The sequence below is a fragment of the Armigeres subalbatus genome, chromosome 3 (genome assembly GCF_024139115.2).
Source record: "Armigeres subalbatus isolate Guangzhou_Male chromosome 3, GZ_Asu_2, whole genome shotgun sequence".
Taxonomy (NCBI): domain Eukaryota; kingdom Metazoa; phylum Arthropoda; class Insecta; order Diptera; family Culicidae; genus Armigeres; species Armigeres subalbatus.
The window spans coordinates 332,362,793-332,389,152 of record NC_085141.1 but is presented as its reverse complement, the minus strand read 5'-3'; the positions used below and the strand labels follow the sequence as shown (position 1 = coordinate 332,389,152).

Below are 26,360 nucleotides of genomic sequence, written 5' to 3'. Positions count from 1 at the left end.
TCGAGGCCGATAATGTCAAACAAATTGAAAGCATCGCACACTGAGCTTTGAGCAGGGCGTGGGTGTCTTTCATGTGAGCTTGACGATTGGATTTCTAAATGTATATTTTTCATTTTCAATTTGAATGGGAAATAGATAGACCAGCCAAATATGTGATGCCTTTTTTAAATTCAAAATGCCATTTATTAAATTAGCAGCACAGATGTCTGTTTAATTTTATGAATTTCTTGACTTTCGTTTTTTTCTTTACTTTTTGATTCTGATTCTTGTGGCTCTCGATATTGACGATTCTTCATTTTTGATAATTTGTGATTTTCTGTATTCCAACAAAGAGAGCCAAAACTTTCTTGACTTTTGAAGCAACGCTGTTAGCAATAAGTTTATTGATCTTTAAATTGCGATTAATTCGATGGAACATCATTCAGTGATTGTTGGATGATGGGGAAAGTAGTTCAACAGAACCACCATAAATTTTTCCGCAGCTCAAGCCTATTCCTGTTATAACGAGCATTTCCATGAATTTTCCATCACGAATCACCCCGAGGTTAAATCTAGAATCAGATGGTTCTCACCGTTGTCCTTGTCGTGCGTCGTCGAAGTCGATTGGATCTTCATTTGATGGGTTTGCTTTGTGCCCCACCTCCATTGGCGTCGCATTTCATCAGAATTCAACACGATGATGGCAGCCGACGCAATTCTCGGGAAACTTGACACAAGTCAATTTCTTTCCTGGCCCTGATGCGAATAGCAAATGAAGAGACACTATTCCTAGCTGCTAACTTGATTGTCCGGTACAGCTTGGAGTTTGGAGTGGCCTTCTGCTTTTCATTACCGCTTTTGTTTCGGGCTCGCTGGCTCCGTCGACTGGGGACTGACCTTTGAAGGTAACATCGCCAATCATTGGTTTGGGGATTCAGTTTTGTAAATGTCTTATTCATTTGATGTATCATCACGATGACGACGCCCACGGTAACGATAGCGCGCTGATGCCACTTCATTAGGATCGGTTCGATTCCGAGAAGGTGGCGGGTTTCCTAAACAAACGTTTTCAGGCTTGTTTATGCTGCTGATGCAAGGCTTCACTTCACAGCCTCTTCAAACTGATTTTTTGTCTTGATGTCTAATTCTGGGATACTCCACCAGAAAACCGTGCAATTAGTGATTGAGGAAATGTAGAAAACTCGTAACAAAAAATGACTTCAAATAATTGGCACAATCCAAATATAATTAATATCGCAAAAATAATCTAAACTAAAAAAGCCATTGGTAGTATGCGGGCATTGTCAGCAAGATTTTCAAATTTTTGAATTTTCGTTTTTGAGTTTTTGAATTTTTGAATTTAAAATTTTTTAATTTTTTAAATTCATGAATTTTTTTTTAATTTTTTAATTTTTTTAATTTTAAAATTTTTGAGGTTTAAAATTTTCGAATTTTAGAATTTTAGAATTTTAGAATTTTAGAATTTTAGAATTTTAGAATTTTAGAATTTTAGAATTTTAGAATCTTAGAATTTTAGAATTTTAGAATTTTAGAATTTTAGAATTTTAGAATTTTGGAATTTCAGAATTTTAGAGTTTTAGGGTTTTAGAATTTTAGAATTTTAGAATTTTAGAATTTTAAATTTTAGAATTTTAGAATTTTAGAATTTTAGAATTTTAGAATTTTAAATTTTAGAATTTTAGAATTTTAGAATTTTAAATTTTAGAATTTTAGAAATTTTAGAATTTAGAATTTTAGAATTTAGAATTTTAAATTTTAGAATTTTAGAATTTTAGAATTTTAGAATTTTAGAATTTTAGAATTTTAAATTTTAGAATTTTAGAATTTAGAATTTTAGAATTTTAGAATTTTAGAATTTTAAATTTTAGAATTTTAAATTTTAGAATTTTAGAATTTAGAATTTTAGAATTTTAGAATTTTAGAATTTTAAATTTTAGAATTTTAGAATTTTAGAATTTTTAGAATTTTAGAATTTTAGAATTTTAGAATTTTAGAATTTTAGAATTTTAGAATTTTAGAATTTAGAATTTTAGAATTTTAAATTTTAGAATTTTAGAATTTTAGAATTTAGAATTTTAAATTTTAAATTTTAGAATTTTAGAATTTTAAATTTTAGAATTTTAAATTTTAGAATTTTAGAATTTTAAATTTTAAATTTTAGAATTTTAGAATTTAGAGATTTTTAAATTTTAAATTTTTTAGAATTTTAAATTTTAGAATTTTAAATTTTTAGAATTTTAGAATTTTAAATTTTAGAATTTTAGAATTTTAGAATTTTAGAATTTTAGAATTTTAAATTTTAAATTTTAGAATTTTAAATTTTAAATTTTAGAATTTTAAATTTTAAATTTTAGAATTTTAGAATTTTAAATTTTAGAATTTTAAATTTTAAATTTTAAATTTTAAATTTTAGAATTTTAAATTTTAGAATTTTAGAATTTTAAATTTTAGAATTTTAGAATTTTAAATTTTAGAATTTTAAATTTTAAATTTTAAATTTTAGAATTTTAAATTTTGAGATTTTTAGAATTTTAAATTTTGGAATTTTAGAATTTTAGAATTTTAGAATTTTAAATTTTAGAATTTTAGAATTTAGAATTTTAGAATTTTAAATTTTAGAATTTTAAATTTTAGAATTTTAAATTTTAGAATTTTAAATTTTAAATTTTAGAATTTTAAATTTTAAATTTTAAATTTAGAATTTTAGAATTTAGAATTTTAAATTTTAGAATTTAAATTTAGAATTTTAGAATTTTAGAATTTTAAATTTTAAATTTTAGAATTTTAGAATTTTAGAATTTTAAATTTTAGAATTTTAAATTTTAGAATTTTAGAATTTTAGAATTTTTAGAATTTTAAATTTTAAATTTTAGAATTTTAAATTTTGAATTTTAAATTTAAATTTTAGAATTTTTAGAATTTTAGAATTTTAGAATTTTAAATTTTAGAATTTTAGAATTTTAAATTTAAATTTTAAATTTTAGAATTTTAAATTTTAAATTTTAAATTTTAGAATTTTAGAATTTTAGAATTTTAAATTTTAAATTTTAGAATTTTAAATTTTAGAATTTTAAATTTTAAATTTTAAATTTTAGAATTTTAGAATTTTAGAGAATTTTAAATTTTAGAATTTTAAATTTTAAATTTTAGAATTTTAGAATTTTAGAATTTTAGAATTTTGAAATTTTAAAATTTCAAAATTTTAGTATTTTAAATTTTGAATTTTAAATTTTAGAATTTTAAATTTTAGAATTTTGAATTTTTGAATTTTGAATTTTACAATTTTTAAATTTTTAAATTTTTGAGTTTTTAAATTTTTAAATTTTTAATTTTTTTGAGTTTTTAAATTTTTAAATTTTTGAATTTTTTTGAATTTTTAAATTTTTGAATTTTTGAATTTTTTGGATTTTTTGAATTTTTTGGATTTTAGAATTTAGGACTTTTAGAATTTTTGAATTTTTGAATTTTTGAATTTTTGAATTTTTGAATTTTCGAATTTTGGAATTTTGGAATTTTTGAATTTTTGAATTTTTGAATTTTTGAATTTTTGAATTTTTGAATATTTGAATTTTTGAATTTTTGTTTTTGAATTTTTGAATTTTTTAGTTTTGGTTTTGAATTTTTGAATTTTTGGATTTTGATTTTTGAATTTTTGGATTTTTTGGATTTTTAGATTTTTGGATTTTTGAATTTTGAATTTTGAAATTTTGAGATTTTTAGATTTTGAGATTTTTTGGATTTTTGAATTTTTTGAATTTTTGGATTTTGAATTTTGAGATTTTTGGATTTTGAATTTTGAATTTTGAGATTTTTGAATTTTTTGAATTTTGAATTTTGATTTTGAATTTTTGAATTTTTGAATTTTTGAATTTTTTGAATTTTTGAATTTTTTAAATTTTGAATTTTAAATTTTAAATTTTAGAATTTTAGAATTTTAGAATTTTAAATTTTAGAATTTAAATTTTAAATTTTAAATTTTAGAATTTTAAATTTTAGAATTTTAAATTTTAGAATTTTAAATTTTAAATTTTAGAATTTTTAGAATTTTAGAATTTTAAATTTTAAATTTAAATTTTAAATTTTAGAATTTTAGAATTTTAGAATTTTAAATTTTAAAATTTTAAATTTTTAAATTTTAAATTTTAAATTTTAGAATTTTAAATTTTAAATTTTAAATTTTAGAATTTAGAATTTTAAATTTTTAGAATTTTAGAATTTTAAATTTTAGAATTTTAGAATTTTAAATTTTAAATTTTAGAATTTTAAATTTTAGAATTTTAGAATTTTAAATTTTAGAATTTTAGAATTTTAAATTTAGAATTTTAAATTTTAAATTTTAGAATTTTAGAATTTTAAATTTTAAATTTTAAATTTTAGAATTTTAGAATTTTAAATTTAGAATTTTAAATTTTAGAATTTTAGAATTTTAGAATTTTAAATTTTAGAATTTTAAATTTTAAATTTTAAATTTTAGAATTTTGAAATTTTAGAATTTTAGAATTTTAGAATTTTAAATTTTAAATTTTAAATTTTAGAATTTTAAATTTTAAATTTTTAAATTTTAGAATTTTTAAATTTTAGAATTTTAAATTTTTAGAATTTTAGAATTTTAAATTTTAAATTTTAGAATTTTAGAATTTTAGAATTTTAGAATTTTAGAATTTTAGAATTTTAGAATTTTAGAATTTTAAATTTTAAATTTTAAATTTTAAATTTTAGAATTTTAAATTTTAAATTTTAAATTTAAATTTTAAATTTTAAATTTTAAATTTTAGAATTTTAAATTTTAAATTTTAGAATTTTTACAAATTTTAAATTTTAAATTTTAGAATTTTAGAATTTTAGAATTTTAAATTTTAGAATTTTAGAATTTTAAATTTTAAATTTTAGAATTTTAAATTTTAGAATTTTAAATTTTAAATTTTAGAATTTTAAATTTTAAATTTTAAATTTTAAATTTTAAATTTTAGAATTTTAGAATTTTAAATTTTAAATTTTTAAATTTTAGAATTTTAAATTTTAAATTTTAAATTTTAAATTTTGAATTTTTTAAATTTTAAATTTTAGAATTTTAGAATTTTAAATTTAGAATTTTAAATTTTAAATTTTAAATTTTAAGAATTTTAGAATTTTAAATTTTAAATTTTAGAATTTTTAGAATTTTAGAATTTTAGAATTTTAAATTTTAAATTTTAGAATTTTAAATTTTAAATTTTAAATTTTAGAATTTTAAATTTTAAATTTTAGAATTTTAGAATTTAAATTTTAGAATTTTAGAAATTTGAATTTTAAATTTTAGAATTTTAGAATTTTAAATTTTAGAATTTTAAATTTTAGAATTTTAGAATTTTAAATTTTAGAATTTTAGAATTTTAAATTTTAGAATTTTAGAATTTTAAATTTTAAAAATTTGAATTTTAAATTTTAAATTTTGAATTTTAAATTTTAGAATTTTAGAATTTTAAATTTTAGAATTTTAAATTTTAAATTTTAAATTTTAGAATTTTAGAATTTTAAATTTTAAATTTTAAATTTTAAATTTTAAATTTTAGAATTTTAAATTTTAAATTTTAAATTTTAGAATTTAAATTTTAAAATTTTAAATTTTAAATTTTAGAATTTTAAATTTTAAATTTTAAATTTTAAATTTTAATTTTAGAATTTTAAATTTTAAATTTTAAATTTTAGAATTTTAAATTTTAAATTTAAATTTTAGAATTTTAAATTTTAAATTTTAAATAAATTTTAAATTTTAGAATTTTAGAATTTTAAATTTTAAATTTTAGAATTTTAAATTTTAAATTTTAAATTTTAGAATTTTAAATTTTAAATTTTAGAATTTTAGAATTTTAAATTTTAAAATTTTAAATTTTAAATTTTAAATTTTAAATTTTAAATTTTAGAATTTTAGAATTTTAAATTTTAGAATTTTAAATTTTAAATTTTAGAATTTTAAATTTTAAATTTTAGAATTTTAAATTTTAAATTTTAAATTTTAAATTTTAGAATTTTAAAATTTTAAATTTTAGAATTTTAAATTTAGAATTTTAAATTTTTAAATTTTAAATTTTAGAATTTTAGAATACCAAATTTTAAATTTTAAATTTTAGAATTTTTAGAGATTTTAAATTTTAAATTTTAGAATTTTAAATTTTAAATTTTAAATTTTAGAATTTTAAATTTTAGAATTTTAGAATTTTAAATTTTAAATTTTAGAATTTTAAATTTTAGAATTTTAAATTTTAAATTTTAGAATTTTAGAATTTTAAATTTTAGAATTTTAAATTTTAAATTTTAAATTTTAGAATTTTAAATTTTAAAATTTTTAGAATTTTAGAATTTAAATTTTAAATTTTTAAATTTTAAATTTTAGAATTTTAAATTTAGAATTTTAAATTTTAGAATTTTTAGAATTTTAAATTTTAGAATTTTGAAATTTTAAATTTTAGAATTTTAGAATTTAGAATTTTAAATTTTAAATTTAGAATTTTAGAATTTTAGAATTTTAAATTTAAGATTTTAAATTTTAGAATTTTAAATTTTAAATTTTAAATTTTAAAATTTTAAGAATTTTAAATTTTAAATTTTAAATTTTAGAATTTTAAATTTTAGAATTTTAGAATTTTAAATTTTAGAATTTTAGAATTTTAGAATTTTAGAAATTTTAAGAATTTTAGAATTTTAAATTTTTAAATTTGAAATTTTAAAATTTTAGAAATTTTAGAATTTTAAATTTTAAATTTTAGAATTTTAGAATTTTAGAATTTTAAATTTAGAATTTTAAAATTTAAAATTTTAAATTTTAAATTTAAATTTTAGAATTTTAGAATTTTAGATTTTAAATTTTAGAATTTTAAAATTTTAAATTTTTAGAATTTTAAATTTTAAATTTTAGAATTTTTAGAATTTTAGAGAATTTTAAATTTTAAATTTAAATTTTAGAATTTAGAATTTTAGAATTACAGAATTTTAAATTTTAGAAATTTTATAATTTTAAATTTTAGAATTTTAAATTTTAGAATTTTAAATTTTAGAATTTAGAATTTTAAATTTTAAAATTTTAAATTTTAGAATTTTAAATTTTTAAATTTTAGAATTTAAATTTTAAATTTTAAATTTTAGAATTTTAGAATTTTAGAATTTTAAATTTTAAAATTTTAAATTTTAAATTTTAAATTTTAGAATTTTAAATTTTAGAATTTTAGAATTTTAAATTTTAGAATTTTAAAATTTTAAATTTTAAAATTTAGAATTTTAAAATTTTAAATTTTAGAATTAGAATTTTTAAATTTTAAATTTAAATTTTAAATTTTAGAATTTTAAATTTTAAATTTTAAATTTTAGAATTTTAAATTTTAAATTTTAAATTTTAGAATTTTAAATTTTAAATTTTAGAATTTTAAATTTTAGAATTTTAAATTTTAGAATTTTAAATTTTAAATTTTAGAATTTTAAATTTTAAATTTTAAATTTTAAATTTTAAATTTTAGAATTTTAAATTTTAAATTTTAAAAATTTTAGAATTTTAAATTTTAAATTTTTAAATTTTAAATTTTAGAATTTTAGAATTTTAAATTTTAGAATTTTAAATTTTTAGAATTTTAGAATTTTAAATTTTAAATTTAGAAATTTTAAATTTTAAAATTTTAAATTTTAAATTTTAGAATTTTAGAATTTTAAAATTTTAGAATTTTAAATTTTTAGAATTTAGAATTTGATTTTAAATTTAAATTTGAATTTTAAATTTTAAATTTTAGAAATTTTAAATTTTAAATTTTAAATTTTGAATTTTAGAATTTTAGAATTTTAAATTTTAAATTTTAGAATTTTAAATTTTAAATTTTAGAATTTTAGAATTTTAAATTTTAAATTTTTAATTTTTATTTTGAATTTGAATTTTTGAATTTTGAGTTTTTAAATTTTGAATTTTAATTTTTGAATTTTAAAATTTTAGAATTTTAAAATTTTAAATTTTAAATTTTAGAATTTTAAATTTTAGAATTTTAAATTTTAAATTTTAAGAATTTTAGAATTTTAGAATTTTAAATTTTAGAATTTTAAATTTTAAATTTTAGAATTTTAAATTTTAGAATTTTGAAATTTTAGAATTTTAAATTTTAGAATTTTAAATTTTAGAATTTTAGAATTTTGAAATTTTAAATTTTGAATTTTAGAATTTTTGAATTTTTGAATTTTGAAAATTTTTAAAATTTTAATGTTAATTTAAAATTCTAAAATTCAAAAATTCTAAAATTCTAAAATTTAAAATTCTAAAATTTAGATAAAATTCTAAAATTCTAAAATTCTAAAATTCTAAATTCTAAAAATTCTAAAATTCTAATATTCTAAAATTCTAAAATTGGTCTAAAATTCTAAAGTCTAAATTTTAAAATTCTAAAATTCTAAAATTCTAAAATTCAAAATTAAATATTCAAAAATTCAAAATTCAAAAGATTCAAAATTATTTACAGAATTTTAAAATTTTGAATTTTAAAAATTTTAAGATTTTAAAATTTTGACAGATTTTGAGAATTTTGAGATTTTGAGAATTTTAGAATTTTGAAATTTTAAATTTTAGAATTTTGGAATTTTACAGAATTTTAAATTTTAAGATTTTGAGAATTTTAGAAATTTTAAAATTTTAAAATTTTAAAATTTTTGAATTTTGTTAAAATTCTAAAATTCTAAAGAATTCTGAATTACAAATTAAGAATTCAGGTCAAAATTCTAAAATTCTAAAATTCTAAAATTCAAAAATTCAAAATTCGAATTACAAAATTCAAATTCAAAATTTAAAAATTCTAAAATTCAAAATTCTAAAATTACAAATTCTAAAATTCAAAATTCTAAAGTCAAAATTCTAAAATTCTAAAATTCTGGAAAAATTCAAGGTTCTAAAATTCTAAAATTCTAAAATTCTAAAATTCTAAAATTTTAATATTCAAAAATTCAAAAATTCAAAAATTCAAAAATTTATTTTAGAATTTTAAAATTTTAGAATTTTAAAATTTTAGAATTTTAAAATTTTAGAATTTTAGAATTTTAGAATTTTTAAATTTTAGAATTTTAAATTTTAAATTTTAGAATTTTAAATTTTGAAATTTAGAATTTTTGAATTTTAGAATTTTAGAATTTTAAATTTTAGAATTTTAAATTTTAGAATTTTGAAATTTTAGAATTTTAGAATTTTAGAATTTTAGAATTTTAGAATTTTAGAATTTTAGAATTTTAGAATTTTAGAATTTTAGAATTTTAGAATTTTAGAATTTTAGAATTTTAGAATTTTAGAATTTTAGAATTTCAGAATTTTAGAATTTTAGAATTTTAGAATTTTAGAATTTTAGAATTTTTAAATTTTTGAATTTTTGAATTTTTGAATTTTTGAATTTTTGAATTTTTGAATGTTTGAATTTTTGAGTTTTAAATTTTGAATTTTGAATTTTTGAATTTTAAAATTTTAGAATTTTAGAATTTTAAATTTTAAATTTTAGAATTTTAGAATTTTAGAATTTTAGAATTTTGAATTTTAAATTTTAAATTTTAGAATTTTAAATTTTAGAATTTTGAATTTTAGAATTTTAAATTTTAGAATTTTAGAATTTTAAATTTTAAATTTTAAATTTAGAATTTTAGAATTTTAAATTTTAGAATTTTAAATTTAATTTTAGAATTTTAAATTTTGAATTTTGAAATTTTAGAATTTTAAAATTTTAAAATTTAAATTTTAGAATTTTAGAATTTTAAATTTTAAATTTTAAATTTTAGAATTTTAGAATTTTAGAATTTTAAATTTTAAATTTTAAATTTAAATTTTTAGAATTTTAAATTTTAAATTTTAGAATTTTAAATTTTAGAATTTTAAATTTTAGAATTTTAAATTTTAGAATTTTAGAATTTTAAATTTTAGAATTTTAAATTTTAGAATTTTAGAATTTTAGAATTAAATTTTAGAATTTTAGAATTTTAGAATTTTAAATTTTAGAATTTTAAATTTTAATTTTAGAATTTTAGAATTTTAAATTTTAGAATTTTAGAATTTTAGAATTTTAGAATTTTAAATTTTAGAATTTTAGAATTTTAGAATTTTAGAATTTTAGAGAATTTTAGAATTTAGAATTTTAGAATTTTAAATTTTAGAATTTTAGAATTTAGAATTTTAGAATTTTAAAATTTTAAAATTTTAGAATTTTAAATTTTTAAATTTTTAAATTTTTAAATTTTTAAATTTTTAAATTTTTAAATTTTTAAATTTTTAAATTTTTAAATTTTTAATTTTTTTATAAAGCAGTATTTAGTATATAAAGCTTCTTATCTATTTGGTTAACTGTGGCAAGGAAAAGGCACCGCAGTATCTATTGAATAAAAAAAATTCTCATTGAAAACTGGACTGCAGGACACCAAACGACATTGTTTTCTGTGTAGGAAATGTAATCAAATGAAACCAAAACATCCTCTGCCTCCACTGTCATATGCTCATCGATCTTGTGATGGCTTTGTAATCCCTCAATGATGAAATCCCAACATTTCATTGCCGCCCATAAACCAATTTTTTCGTTTGCAATGAAAGCCATACCCGACCATGTTACGCAACAAATTTGCCAACAGCCAACCCACATTATGTTCGACCGTATCCAGCCAAATTTGTCTATCCAATGACGCAAAACACGACGCGTTATGAATCATTTCCCAAACTCCATACAGTTTCATCCCACGACAGCGAGAAAGTCAGAACTCACGCCAAAAGTGTTGGATGCTTCCATTCATTGATTTCTGGAAACTCTCTCTTCCCCCCCAACTCCAACCAGCCAGCCAGTGCTGCTGTCACCATTGATCACACCGCCGTGAAAAAGCCCCCGTCTTCGAAAATGTGTTCGTTCTTTTGCAACCGAATCACCGCAGCATCGGAATGAATTATAACGACGCACTATCGCCCATCGTGGATCGATACTATTCCGAACCATTCCAGCCTGGCGTTGTTACCAGAAGACGTCTCCAAAAAGTTCTGAATGAATGGCAATCTCCCCGAGCCCCGACCTCGCGAGACAACGCAACAATGGGATGGTTTTCTTGGAATAGAATGGCCAAACCTTCGCATCAAGAAACTGATGCCACTGAACGAAGTACAGATCGCATTTGTTATTGTTGCACAACTACAAATCTTCAAAAGCACTCGAAAAACTGCATTAGAAAACATTTTTGAGCAGTTTTCCACAATGCACCCCATTGTGCAACAATGAAAATTGATATCCTTTTTCTGGCAGAGCAAACTATTCGACCTACGCACTGTCGGACTGCGGATCAGTGCGGAGCCATCATGAAGATGTTTCTGTTAGTGCCGGGTGGCTGCTGCTGCTGGGACTGTCGCCGTTGTAGGTCCGGAAAATCTCATGAATGAATTGCGCGCGCGATACGACGATAGTTGCTCATACCAAAGAACGGCTGCTGGAAATATGAATGGGTCCACTATCCCTCTGTCTGTTTTTCCCCCACTCACTCTCTTTTTTTTTATTCTTCGTCATTTAGTCTCTGCTGGACAAAATCTCCGATACCCCCCTTATAAACATACCTACGTGAGTCATTTGCACAAACAGAGACCCCTCGACCGCTCAAGCTCCTTGGGAGGGACGGACGCGCAGATACTATGTCGCCAGTTGATGACGGCCGGATGGCCACAATCGACAACAAAAGCAGTCCGGCGGTAATGCTTTTGGGGGAAAATGGATTCTAATTTTAGGATGATGCAATGTTTTAAAGAACGAGCGGCGTTGTTTGTGCCGCCTTGCTACAGAGGACGTCATTTTAGTCAACGTCAAGGTCGCTGTGAAGTTTTGTAAGCGAAGCTGGGAAAAAAAACATTTAACTGCACGTCGTTTTGGCTCTTTCGATTTGAATTTTTCTAAGTGTTTCACAACTCACCCAGGTGCTTTTCTATTGGAAACGATCGATATACGCAGCTGTGGGTGGCTCAAAAGAGTGCTCGATGTTTTTAAAATATATTAGAACCTTTAGAAGAAAAAAAAAACGTTTTCAAAAACAACGATTGATGATATTCCCAAAATTGGTTTAGAAAATTACTAGACTTTTGAAACTACATAGAATTTTAAAATAATTCTGGACACTTGGACATTGTCAACTAGTTCTCAATCAAGTTTTATTAGGAACATCGCGACAACTATAAATAGAAAAGCGTGTTAACAGTTCCTACTATGTTTATGTGCCTAATAAGATCCACGAGCAGTGCAAATTCCCAGATGTAATTGTGCCGGTGATAATTTTGCTTTAAAAACAGCCGAAGGTTTGAGTTTTTGAGCTCGCTTTTACTACATATTTGTATTTTTAAGTGGCAATTTGTAAGCGTTCATAGCATAAACTTGGGCGGCAGCATTGGGCCTAATGTTACACCCGTTATCGTCCATTTTCGTCGTTTATCGCAGCAACACGCTAAGGCATACCAACTCAAAACGAATTGCAGCTGACTAATTTATGACAACAATGGGATTTCCCAAAAAATGACAACATAATAAAAAATTTTGACATCGCGTTAAATATTGCGCAGTTTCCACTAAACTGGACTCCGCAGTTTAAAAGTGCGACAAAAGAAAAGTGCGGAAAAAAGTGCGGACTGTCAAACAAAGGTTCGTTGTTTTCTTGCTCTGAATGTTTGTTTTGATATTTTGGTGTCACTAGCAAAAGATTTTCGAGAAACCGAGTCATCCGAGTTGTATTATTTATATAAATCCAATAAATAAGTGTAGCAGAACGCGGACGGTAATGCTTTAATATTATTGGGCCTTATTCGAATATTCTACATAGCATATTTATCATACTAAATTTCAATTACTTCAGTTTTCAGAATGTCTAACCTAATCCTGCATAACGTTCAACACTAGCATGCCAGCTCAAACACAAAATACCACTGCCTTTATGGATATTTCTTCTTGGGCCTTACCAGAGCGAAGCTATCCATCATCTATAAGAAAAGTAAAACCACCATAAGTACTTGGATATGTTCATACGAAAAGGATGGACTCCTATCGAGAAAACAGAGAGAACATGTGTACAAGAAGTTCAAAACCGAGCATAGACGGTGGATAGTTCAAAAGTATATGAAAAACCCAGTTCTCTTTTTGGATGAATGTCGAGATTTATTCTATGCAAAATTTGGTAAAACCATAAGTGAATCCAGTATTTGTAGAATATTGCACGCTGAAGGCCTGAGTTGGAAAGCACTTGAAAGGCGAGCTATCCAGGTGAAAGAAGATGAAATTCATCGGTTTTGCTGTGAACTCAACGCTATTGATTGGGATTTGTTCAATCTTGTGTTCCTTGATGAAGTTTCTTTAGATAGTAGAGATATGCTGAGAAACCGAGGGTACGGTATTAAGGGGAAAAAACTTATCTTTCGGGGTGAATTTGTTAGAAAGCCCAGAGTTTCCTTCTTGTGTTTTCTGGGACTGGAAGGCATGCTGGACAGCTTCGAGACTGACGGAACATTCACCAGAAAAATATTCTTCAACTGCTGCAAATCTTTTGCTTTAGGGAATAAGCATGTCCGTAGTTACCCTGGAATTAATTCAGTCTGGGTGATGGACGGTGCCCGTATACACTGCGATCAAAATATCATCCTTTATCTTCCTTCAATTGGAATACTTCCCGTTTTTCTGCCTACATAGGGTAAAGTGACCAATAGTGGACCCCCAACCAATAGTGGACCCTCCAGCCATTTTTGCATTATTACTGCACAATGTCAACATTTCGCTATGAAATTCTATCGGGAGAACCTACCTTACAGTCCTATGATATGATTACATGTATTGGAAATGCTATGGAAAGTCAAATTAGATGATTTTTTGCAATTCCATAAAAAAAAACATGAGAGTGTCCATTATAGGAATATTTTGGGGGGGGTCCATAATAGGGAAGAAGAACGTCCCGAAACGGGACATGAAATTCAGATGAAGTTTCGACTATATAGGGAAGCAATTTCCTATTATGGACCCCCAGGGGGTCTACTATAGGGCGAATTCAGTTGTACTTTAAAATGTTAATTTCAACGAATAACGTCGTGTATTTGGGTGTTTTATGTATGTATTGTGAAGAGGGGATGCAGAGCTTGTTGTTAGATATCAAGCAGAGTTAATATTTTGAAAATTTCTAAGCCGTATGACAGGAAGAGCAAAATTCCGCTACTAGGGGGTCCACTATTGGGCATTTTACCCTACTGTCCATTTTTTAATCCTATAGAGATCGTTTTCGGCCTAGTGAAGCGCAGAATCAAGCGTACCTATAAAGAGAACAGTAATGAAGTCCTTTCTCATACAGCGATCTCATCATTCAACGCTTTGTCATCGTACAACTGCACTAAACTTTTTCGATGTTGTGGTTATTTACCAGGAGGAGTATTCGATCCGAGTATCGGTCTATCGCAAAATCCAAAAGATTTGGGATTCGAAGAAGGACAAACCATTACTAATGAATAAAAAGACGTTATTATTTTATATTAAAAAAAAGGCTTTTATTTCATTTATCTGATTATTTCTGTTTATTTATTGGTGGTCGATATCCGGCATATCGGAAACGTTGCCTGATAACATTTGACTCAACTCATTTTCTTCTGGCCTAACAGAATCTTGCATGGCTCTAACGAGGTTTGAATTGATGCTCAACCTGTTCTGCATTCCAGCAATCCGGAGTTTCACGCGTTGTCCCAGTTCAATCAATTGATTTGCCTCCGATGCCAATTTCTCCAATTCAGCAGCAAATCCATCATTAATAGTGCTCGCGACAGATAATCCACTACGTGCGCAATCAAGCTTAACCGCTGGAAATATTGGCACTGAATTCAAGAACTTTAAAAGATACGGTGGTGGTAATTCATCCATTCGTCGCTGTTGTTCATGAGCTGGACATGAATGTATATAGTTGGCCCACAATCTCCACGAACTTGAATGTCCAGAGAACTGCATTCCATGTTTTTCCCGAAGCGCCTCTACGAGACATGCAACTGTTTGATTCGTACATTCAAAGTTAATTGCCTATATGCCGGGTATTAAGCCACCCGGAGTGGAAATTAATTACTTACTTGATACTTGATGGGCTACAGCTCTTCGATGAACCTACGCCGAATGGAGTATCCTTCTCCACTGGACTCGATCCTGGGCCAATCGCTTCCAGTCGCCCTGAACATTGAGCGCCCTCAGGTCCTCTTCAACTGCAAAAAGCCATCGTGTACGCGGCCTTCCACGAAGCCTGCGGCCTCTTCCGGGTTCTCTACTAAATATTATCTTCGCTTGACGTTCTTCCGGCATACGAACAACGTGACCAGCCTACCGTAGTCTGCCGTGTTGTATAAGCTTAATAATATCCAGCCCTTTATACACCTGGTACAATTCGTGATTCATGCGACGCCGCCAGATACCGTTCTCCTGTTTACCGCCGAGTATTGTCCGCAGCACCTTACGCTCAAACACCTGAGAGCTCTCCGATCAGCCTCCTTTAACGTCCATGTCTCATGGCCGTATAAAGCCACCGGAAGAATCAGAGTAGTATACAGCGCGAGTTTTGTTTTCGTTTGCAGACTACGGGACTTAAGCTGGTTACGAAGTCCGTAATAAGCCCTATTTGCAGCTGCAATACGCCTTTTCACCTCGCGGGTAACATCATTATCGCACGTCACTAATGTTCCAAGATACACAAATTCTTCTACCACTTCAAATTTTTCACCATCTAGCACCATTTCACTACCACCACCACTAATGAACCCACGTTGATTGCCAGCGACCATGTACTTCGTTTTGCTGGTATTGATCGTGAGTCCAATCCTCGCTGTCTCCCTCTTAAAAGGCGCAAAAGCCTCTTCCACGGCACGGCGATCAATTCCGATAATATCGATATCGTCCGCAAATCCCAGGAGCATATGCGATTTTGTGATAATGGTACCGCTTCTTTGCACACCAGCTCTCCTAATCGCTCCCTCGAGCACTATATTGAACAGTAGGTTCGAGAGTGCATCACCCTGCTTCAATCCATCTAAGGTAACAAATGACGTCGATATTTCATCCGCAACCCTTACACTTGATTTCGATCCGTCCAACGTTATACGAATCAGCCGTATCAGTTTCGCCGGAAAACCATGTTCAAGCATAATTTGCCATAATTCATTCCGTTTCACTGAATCGTACGCCGCCTTGAAATCAATAAACAGATGATGTGTCTGCAAGTTGTACTCCCGGAATTTATCAAGGATTTGTCTTAGGGTAAACATTTGATCCGTCGTTGATCGGCCCTCACGAAAACCTGCTTGGTATTCATCGACGAAGGACTCTTCAAGCGGTCTCAATCTATTGAACAGAATACGGGACATAATATTGTACGCCGAATTAAGGAGAGTTATTCCTCGGTAATTGGCGCACTCCTGTCTGTGCCCTTTTTTAAGTAGTGGGCAAATGAGGCCGTTCAACCTAGGTAGCAGACAATTCCTCGTCTTCTCATATTTTCGACATAATATGGTGCAGAACTTCGTAAAGCTGCTCACTGCCATGTTTGAGAAGTTCAGCCGGAGCTGGTCCTTCCCGCAGCCTTATTGTTTTTCAGCTCTTTGACAGCTTTTTTAACCTCATCTAGTGTAGGTGATTCCACAGCTTGTCCATCGTCGCTAATATTTATTCTGTTCTCCGATGCACCGTCACTTCCTCCATTCAACAAAGTCTCGAAGTGTTGCTTCCACCTGGCAGCTACTTCAGTTTTATCTGACGGCAAATGCCCGTGTCGGTTGTTCCACATGACGGGAGATGGCGCTGTCTTTCTCCGCACGCCATTGACAGAATCATAAAACCTCCGCATATCGTTCTGCTCCATTTTTCCTGCGCCTCACTAATCGCTTGCTCTTCGTCCTCTTTTTTCTTCCTGCGGTGGGTTCGTTTTTCGGCTGCTCTTGCTTCCTTGTACCGATCTCTATTCGATCGGGTACCTGACACCAACATCCGGCTTCTGGCAACGTTCTTCTCGTCTGTCACTCTCTGACACTCCACATCGAACCAACCCGTCCTGGGTCGCCTCTGTGCAGTGCCTACCACTTCTCGTGCTGTTGTGCTCACCGCTCCATGGATCCATAGATCGTTGATGTTGTCGCTAACGTTGATTGCACTTATCCGTTCGTCGAGCTTCTGGCGGTACTCAGCCGATACTCCTTCCGCCGACAATCGCTGGATATTGTAACGCATCGTTCGCTGTGATCTTTCGTTCGATACAGTTGACAACCGTGATCGAATTTTACTGACAACGAGGTAGTGATCAGAGTCAATGTTCGGACCTCTGAATGTCCGCACATCGATAACATCCGAGAAATGGCGCCCATCCACCAGAACATGGTCTATCTGGTTGCAAGTTTCACCATTTGGGTGTCTCCAGGTGTGCTTTCGGATGTTCTTTCGTGCAAAGTAGGTGCTACTGATGGCCATCCCTCTGGCAGCAGCAAAATTTACTAGCCGTAGGCCGTTGTCATTGGTGGCGGAGTGAAGGCTCTCCCTACCGATTATGGGACGGAAAAAGTCCTCTCTACCGACCTGAGCGTTAGCGTCTCCGATAACAATTTTCACGTCATGCTTTGGGCACTCTCCATAGGCTTTATCAAGACATTTATAAAACGTGTCCTTCACGTCGTCGGATTTATCGTTTGTCGGTGCGTACACGTTGATTAGGCTGTAATTGAAGAATTTGCCCCGTATCTTCAACACACGGATTCGTTCGCTAATGGGTTTCCACCGCATCACTCGCTTCATCTGCTTGCCCATCACTACGAAACCAACTCCATGCTCTGCTTTTTCACCGCCGCTGTGATAGATGTTATACTTGAATGCAGTATTGGTCGTGGGTCCACGGCTCGGAATTCACGTTCTCCGGATCTAGGCCATCGGACTTCTTGAATAGCAGCCACGTTCACTCCAACCTTCTGCAGTTCACGAGCCAGAAGGCTCACTCGTCCAAGTTCATTTAGGGTCCTGACATTGTAACCCGCCATTTTAGGGTTACAATTAAAACCCCTTGGTTCTTGGGCCAATTTAGTTCAGACCCCAAAAAAAATGTAAATATATGTCTATGTGTTCGTTTACTAATTTATTATTAAATGTCTATGTATAAAATAAATGTCTGTGGTCCATATTTATATGTTTGACTGATGTTTATTTTGTACATAGTAGTTATAGGATGTATGCAAACCATTATTATAGATAAAAGATGACGTTTGTGTCCAATTTTGTTATTTTATTGTTAATTGTTTGTTTACCTCCTGGTTGGTGTTAAAAGAAATATATATTTATTTACATTATTTATCTGATTATTTTTATTATTTATTTTCAATATTTATTTACATTATTTATCAGATTACTTATTTAAATTATTTGAAAAATATTTATTTACACTGTTTCTAAGAAGCTTTTCTATACTATTTATAAAATTATCTATTTACAATCAAATGTTCACTAAAATACATAATAAATTATCCCTTAAACCAAAAAGAAAAAGAAACAAGCACTTAGGGTATTTGTGTAAAGATTATGCATGCAATCTAGTACTACTTTTGAATTATTTAAATTTGAAATCCTAAATATAACACCAACCAAAACCCCTCAACTTCTACTAACAAAATATCACCGAGAAACGCAGCGATTCTTCACCGGAATAACGAAACGGAAGGCAATGGGCGTTATTTTTGAGACTAGAAAAAAATATGAAAGACCATAGAACGATAGAGTTGGTCTCTTATTTTGTGCTGGTCCAGAGGAGTGAAGAAATGTGACACCGCGAATTTGCCCGTCCTTTTGCATTTCGCAGTTCCGTGAAAAGGTGTAATTTAAAACCTAACTTAAAACGTGAAAAGTTGTGTAAAACTTCCTAACTACGGTCATATAATAGCTAGAACACCACAAATCAGAAAAGACATTTCTCGTAGTGAAGTGAGGTACGGACCTATTCATGGCTGCACCACAAACGGTCAGAAGAAGAGAACAGACACCATGTGATATGACAAAAGCTACATTCTGATCGCGTTAAGCCATTTGGGTCAATTTTTCGTACCAAGTGATATCTGAGCGATTGTGGTGTGAACGATAGAACAGTGGATTCCAAAAAAATAGTGGTCCGAGCTGACGAGCGAAACGGTGCTGTGTTGAAGAATTTTTAGAAGCACTTTGTGAAATGTGGTGTTGAGAAAAGACTATTACCATCAGCTCTGGTGTCTCTCGCTCGGATAGGACCACATTGAATAGAGCGCGCGCGAGTTTGAACCACTCCCTGGACCCCGGAACATTGGCCAATCGTTAAACTCGGCCACAGTGTCACATGTGATTCCCGCGCCAATAACGGGAACGAAGAATCAAGTGCCCTTTGATACTACCCAGCTTTGTCAAGCCCCTGTCCATCGAAGAAAGTGTCCCTTGCAGCGCCACCGTCATCGTTGTCCAACCCTATCATCAACTGCTGATGTCGACCAACATGTGATCATCGATCGGCCGCAACGAAAGAGTATGTACCTACATTGTGATAAATAAAACCATGGTTGCAATTTATAAGTGTAGTTATCCCCACACGCTAAAAAACTAGTTAAAGAAAATTATATAAATAAAATTAGCTGAAAGTTTGATTACCCCAATAAATTATATTCATGCCTGTTATTTGTCTAAACTAAATTGCGTAGTCTTAATTTATTTAGAATATTACATTATTTTCCATATTAGGTTTTTGCTTGTTTCCTCCAAATTGTATATAATTTGCCCAAATAACCACGCGGGAAGATAGTCCACCAAGCTTTACCCGGAACCCAATATTCTTTAAACGACCCTGTAAAACACAAATAACTATCATCGTAAAGAGGCTGTTGTAGAGCCCACCCCAAGTGGACACCCTGGCTAGACCAGTGTCCAGGGGAGTAGCCAGGGGTCCATCTGACCCTTGTAGATTCAAGATAGTTTCAACATTCCAGGTACCGAGTTTCCAATCATAGTCCTTATTTCGTTGCCGGGTCGGTTGCCAAAAATAACGTTCTCTTTTTCTTCTATCTCCATTTTTCGTGGTATTTGAGAGGCTTCAGTAAGCTACCTTACCGGGGTCGCGTTACCTACATCGCGATGATGGGGCTGCCACCTTAGGTATAGCTGACGCGATACAGCATTTCGTTAATCAGCCGCTGGGTACCAGGCAGACGTTGTTTGAGCCGCACCTCCTGGTGAACAGACGCTCGAGGCGTACCTTCTCACTCTAGCTGATGTCAGAAGGAAAACAGTGCCCAGGCTGCACTACCAGCTAAGTACGCAACCCTTAGCTGGCGGTCTTTTGTCATCGGACGACCCGTGGAAGCGTGAGATAGGGACTTGTGGGGACCAGAGCTCTGTTGGGCGCCCCTTCCTTGATGTCAACCCACCATTTTGCAGCCCAAAATTAATTACTATGTCTGAAACTTGATTATGCATATGTACAACATGTGATAGATTTAGTTCGGAAAAGGTATTGGAGGGTAACCGCCCCTTCGGTAGGGTTTGATCCCACGACCCCAGTTCGCATGACAGGTGCTTTCCCTACTAAGCTACGAAGGACCTCCGTCATCCACCGGAGCTTAGCGGGTACTGATGAAACCAAATTCCCAGCACCAGGTACCAGCCGATCTCTCGCAATACATTTTCAGAACTAACTCTCTCAAATGTATTTTTGTACACATGTCAACTAGAGTTTCCATTTCCCGGCCATTTTCGTTGTCCCGGGATTCGGGATGAAATTGTTCGTATATCCCGGGAAATCCCGGGATCCCGGGATTTTTCGATGTTTCCTTAGAAAACTTATTTTTTTTATTAAAAAACGATTTTATTCAATACTAGCGTAAATACCCAGCTTTGCCCGGGTGTTTATGTTGCAAATGTCACATACTGAACTATTTCCAGCACCGCACTCTAGATCAATTTCCGTGTGATAGTTTTGCTTCCCTCAACAACTGACCCATAATTGTATTCTAATGATTTTTTACCTTTCCCCGTTAAATCCACCAACTTTTTGTATATACAAAATTTGCGAAGCTCAAAACGAATCGATTAGGGGAAAAAATCTTGCAAATCGGTCAACCCGTTCGCGAGTTAAATCGTCAGGAAGGAAATCTCAACTCATTTTTATCATGTATATAGATTCAGAGGTAAAGTTCATATTTTAGAAAGGCCAGATAATAAAGAGTTCAAAATGGAACACAATTCAATTCTAACTTGAATCGATTCTTTCGAAAAAGAGAGAGAATTGCCGAGAATTTGACAAATTGAGTGCAGCCTGTTGACTAGAGTTAATTTTGATCGAAGCGATACACTCTAGAATTAATGCCTGACACTCTACGGAATCAAGAAAAGTGAGGTGTTTTGTTGGTTGTTTAGTGATATTTGACAATGCCGCATAGGAGTTCTGATAAAAACTACCCAGACAGATGTACATCAATATATGTACGCTTCTACCGCCGACGCATGATGACTTTTTCTTTGTCAATCCTTCTTATCGGATAAGCAGGGATAAGCAGATGGAGTCGGAGTTCCTCGGCAACATGTTGGGATGCAAGCTCTAAAACAATCTTTGATGCAGAGACCTGCACTACTGCATTCTAGGCGTAGAGTACCTGCACCGAGCAAAAATACTCTCAATATGCTTCGGTTAGACTGAGGAATTTTGTCCTTACTGTTGGACATAAAATAATCGATTAACTGGGTGTTTTGCATCTTCAAAATAGAAGTTTTGTTAATCATACTAAATTAAACAGTAAAGACATTAAAAATATTCTCAGATTATTTACTATGGAAAACTAAGAATCTGTAAGAAATTTAATGATTGATAAATTCGGTGATCTTCTCGAATTCCAATTAAATCCACGATTTAAAAGCGATTTTGAATATTTGAAGGTAATGCAATGCTTAAAATAGGTTTTGTAATAACAAATTGAGAATATTTGTACTTTAAGTTGTAGTGTACGTTACAGTTAACTCGATAATTATCGATAAAACAACGAGTACTCGATAACGATAACGTTAAATCAACGCTCACTTTATCGTTAACGAAACATTATCGTACAACCGTTATCGTTATCAAAGTTGGCGTTAAATTAACGACGATAATTTATCGATTAACAACCCTGGAACAGATTATGGTTCAGGAGGATTTCGGATCTTAAACATAGTGTCGATGGATTATCTACAGAAACGTAATCGCAGTCCGGGATCCATGTATCGGGCGCATAAGTCTCGTGGCATCGTGGGATTATGCATTGGCTGTGAAAGTCATGGGTAGCGCCGTACATAAATTAGTGGGAGGTTCGAACTTTCGGTAGCTTGCTAGTTGGTCAGTAGGAGTCCAAGCGAAGCTATGGTCAGGAGCTGGTCAGCAAGAACCAAACAAATAAGGCAGAACATCGGGGTCGGATCACTTGTCTGTGCTGGAAAGTTTGTTGAAATTGGATCAAGAATTTTTCTGGAGGCAAGAAGCTCAGGAAGACTGAATCAATGTTGGGCGACGCGAGGAGATTAGCAAGGCGAAAATCGGCTGTTGTACACAATCTCGCTGTAGACGGGAGATGGGTAGGATGCAGGCGCCACATAGATCTAGCTGATCTTGGACTGTAGATACTTGTCGTTTAATTAAAAGAGAGCTGTAGCTGCTGGAAAAAGTATCAGTCAGTGGCCTTCCATTGAGTGGTATAGGGGAATCTAATATTTTTTGTGAAGGTGTAACACTATCCGATATTTTCATGTCTGTTCCTCTCTTACTTATTTAATAATAAGATGATATCGATTCTACATCACAAAGAACCTTGGCTCCGTATGCATACCTGAACCAACCAATAAACGAACTTGGGAAATAAATCATGTCAGATGGGAGGTATAAAAATATGATATGAGTTTATCACCTAAGTTGGGTTTCGCGTTCAAAACAAATAACTTTTGTAAGAAAAATTACACTGTTTGCGAACCGGAAATGAAACAATATTTTTTGTCCCGGGTATCCCGGGATTTTCGGGATTTCAAAAATAATATCCCGGGAATCGGGAAATCCCGAATTTTCCTAAATCCCGGGATTTTTTGTCCCGGGATGTCCCGGGATGGAAACTCTAATGTCAACCAAGTAGGATGAGTATTTAGTATTGTCCGGCTCCTACACACTTGCTTCATCAGCAACGGCGCTCAATGAAGTAGGGTTGTGTGAGGTTGTGCCAGTTTGGTCGTCAGATCCCGACCCGACCACACAAGCGAAGAGAGATCGCCACTCGAGATCAGTACATTCAAAGTTAATTGCCTATATGCCGGGTATTAAGCCACCCGGAGTGGAAATTAATTACTACTAGCAGACCCGACGAACTTCGTTTCGCCTAAAATTGATTTATTTTCTGATTAGTTCTCGGGTTATGAAGAAATTGCTGTTTCATTTGTATGGGAGCCCCGTTTCCAAAGGGGGGATGGGTCTCGAACCATCTTAAGAACCTTTCCCGGACCCAAAAACCTCCACATACAAATTTTCACGTCGATCGGTTCAGTAGTTTCCGAGTCTATAAGGCACAGACAGACAGAAATTCATTTTTATGTATATAGATGTCTGAAACTTGATTATGCATATGTACAACATGTGATAGATTTAGTTCGGAAAAGGTATACTCCATTGCGCAGTGACGTCACGCATGACTTTTGACAGGTACTGGTCCTGTTGTTTACAGTCGATTCAATTTTAATTTCAAGATTCTTCTGTTATTCTTTGGATTACCTGGTTGATTATTATCTATAAATTTATAAACGTTGTTGTATTTCAATGCAGAATGTTCAAAATGTCTTTAACAACGTGAAATATTCAGATTTCATTTGGAACAAAAAAAATTCTAAGTCCGAAACGTAAACAACAGGACCAGTACCTGTCAAAATTGTGAGGTTAGGTTTGCCGCGCGCAATGACCTATTGGAGGGTGCTGGGAATTTGGTTTCATCAGTACCCGCTAAGCTGCGGTGGACGACGGAGGTCCTTCGTAGCTTAGTAGGGAAAGCACCTGTCATGCGAACTGGGGTCGTGGGATCAAACCCTACCGAAGGGGCGGTTACCCAATACCTTATCCAATACCTTTTCCGAACTAAATCTATCACATGTTGTACATATGCATAATCAAGTTTCAGACATAGTAAACTGTTTGATTGTTTGGAGCTCCCGCACGATCTGCGTTCTGAGGGCGGATGAGTTGTTTGTCCACAATGTCCCACAAGGATCTGCACGAAACCGAAATCGAGAACAAGTGTATATGAATTTTGATGTCCTTTGAGCGCCAATTTACGAGCAGTTTGCTGTCTACTTTGTCGGTGGTGACTCGTCGTTTTTGTCCTTGATCTTGCATGATGATAAACCTGTTCATTTCCTCAAAAGACGGCTCACTATCGGCCCAAGTAGGAAGCTGCCCTTCACTCCCATCAACGAAGATCACTTCGCGACATAAGAACGGTTTTGCAATACTCCACACTCCACGCAGCACTTCCTCCACTGTATTCACAACGACCGTTTCCGATGCTACCTGACTTCCGGATGTTTCCCCAACGAATTTCCGCTTATAAAATGTACCTCGTAGAATTAGATTCGTTTGGCATCCGGGATCCGCATCACTAGGATCAAAAATAACTGCAGTAGAGCGGCGTTTTTTAGTTTTAGAACTTCCTGCCTGGCTTTGCATCTGCGTTTCTCGATCCTCCATAGTTTCTGAAGCGATTGGATCCTCCGTTTCTTCATGTACAGTCGGCTCCTGATAACTCCGTTCTTCATATACTAGGCGCTCAAGATCATAATCGTCCAGCGCTTCGATGACACCATAGCTAACGTCAGCTGAATCGGCGCCCAATTCATCATCCTCTACCATTGCGGCATCTTCCATTTCCGGATTCGAATTCCCGTCCCCCGGGTCGTCATGTATGACCCCGTCGTCAAATTCATCCTGTTCGGAGTCGTTTCCGTGCTGCTGCAGCTGTTTGACGGTAGTTTTGCCACTCATCCTTTGGTTTTCCTACGAAGAATAACAGTTCCGGTAAACACAGCTGAAAAACGTTCCGAAAACAATTTACTGTTCTGTGCTTCCAAATAGTCGAACAACACCGGGAGTAGAAATAAAACACATTAAGAAATGAACGTGAAGGCACAGAGAATAGACGTTGAAGCTACACTCGCTATGTTGTGATAACGTTTTACTGTTCATTTTGAAATAACTTTGGAATGTCGCCGTTATCCCGTGCAAAATCAGCGCTAGCATCAGCAAAAAATGCCGCTGTGCGCTAGTGTCGTTTTGCATACAAGAGTACACAAGCGCCATCGTGATGTGAAACAGAGTTTGTGAGTTGCAATGTCGACGTCGATGGCGTTGAGGTTCGGTTTGATTTTGACGTAGAACTACGTCTGTCTTTTCTATATTGGGGTACACTTTACGATTGCAAAAAATCGAAAAACGTCACGAAAATATGATAGACTTTGATCGTTAATATCTCAGCCGTTTCTGGATGGATTTTCAATTTTCTTGGACCGTTCGATCAAGGAAGAGTCAACGCTTCATACCCAATGTACACTAAAGTCGTTTTTTACGCGGTTTTTTTACACGAATCGCTTTTTATGCGATTTTTTTTCACTCGGATTTTGGGATTTCCGCGGTTTGCTTAGACATATTTTAGGATTTACCCTTTTCTTATGTTATTTTAATTTACGCGGCGCATATCCTCCGCGTAAAAACCGACTCCGTAAACCGTATTACAATATTTATGTATGATAATAATTGCAATTCCAAACTTGCTAACAGTTGAGCAATCGGTTTCGGTGAATCAGTCAACCTCGTAAGTGCATCGCAAGCTTCTTCTTCCATAGCACTACATTCCAACTTGAACTTGGCCTGCTTTTCAACTTAGTAATCTTTAAGCATTTATTTGATTAATAACTGAAAGTTTTCTATTTCCGTCATTGCATTAGAATGTATCTTTTGTAACAATACAATAGATACACTGATTCCTATGTGTCTGCCGGAGTATACGCAAAGTTCGACGCAACTCACGTGAAGAAATAATAATTATTATCAATAAACTGTCAAACTTTTTTGTCGCGTCTACTCTGACTTCCTCCATAGGACGACCACCGAACGCCGTTGACAGCCCAGGTTTCGCACGATGGGCTTTTCTGTAATCAGCCACCGGGTGTTAGACTGATCTAGTGGTTGGTGCTTAATCTCTCTTCCAGTTTGCGGTGGGAAAAGTAAGTGAGTTATCATCGGTGATAACATGTTCAATTTTTGGAATCAATTAATAATAAACACAAAATTATCATTTTAATAAAAACCTGACTAAT

The 26,360-nt window shown here is 30.3% G+C and overlaps 2 protein-coding genes and 1 pseudogene across 3 annotated transcripts in view; 1 reads left to right on the top strand and 2 right to left on the bottom strand.

Annotated features, from left to right (window-relative positions):
- The window catches only part of LOC134225677 (D-beta-hydroxybutyrate dehydrogenase, mitochondrial), a 364,971-nt gene that overhangs the window by 70,749 nt on the left and 267,862 nt on the right, over window positions 1-26,360 (bottom strand). The window lies entirely within an intron of this gene.
- Window positions 12,855-14,480, top strand: LOC134221375 (uncharacterized; annotated as a pseudogene).
- On the bottom strand, window positions 24,166-25,149 carry LOC134219802 (uncharacterized). Its single transcript, XM_062698668.1, has 2 exons — window positions 25,100-25,149; window positions 24,166-25,041 (listed from the first exon to the last, which is right to left on the bottom strand). The coding sequence occupies exon 2, from the start codon at window positions 25,027-25,029 to the stop codon at window positions 24,166-24,168; it is 864 nt and encodes a 287-aa protein (XP_062554652.1). The 5' UTR covers window positions 25,030-25,041; window positions 25,100-25,149.

Coding starts and splice junctions, on each gene's coding strand:
- LOC134219802 (XM_062698668.1), bottom strand. CDS start 25,029: ATGAGTGGCAAAACTACCGTCAAACAGCTGCAGCAGCACGGAAACGAC.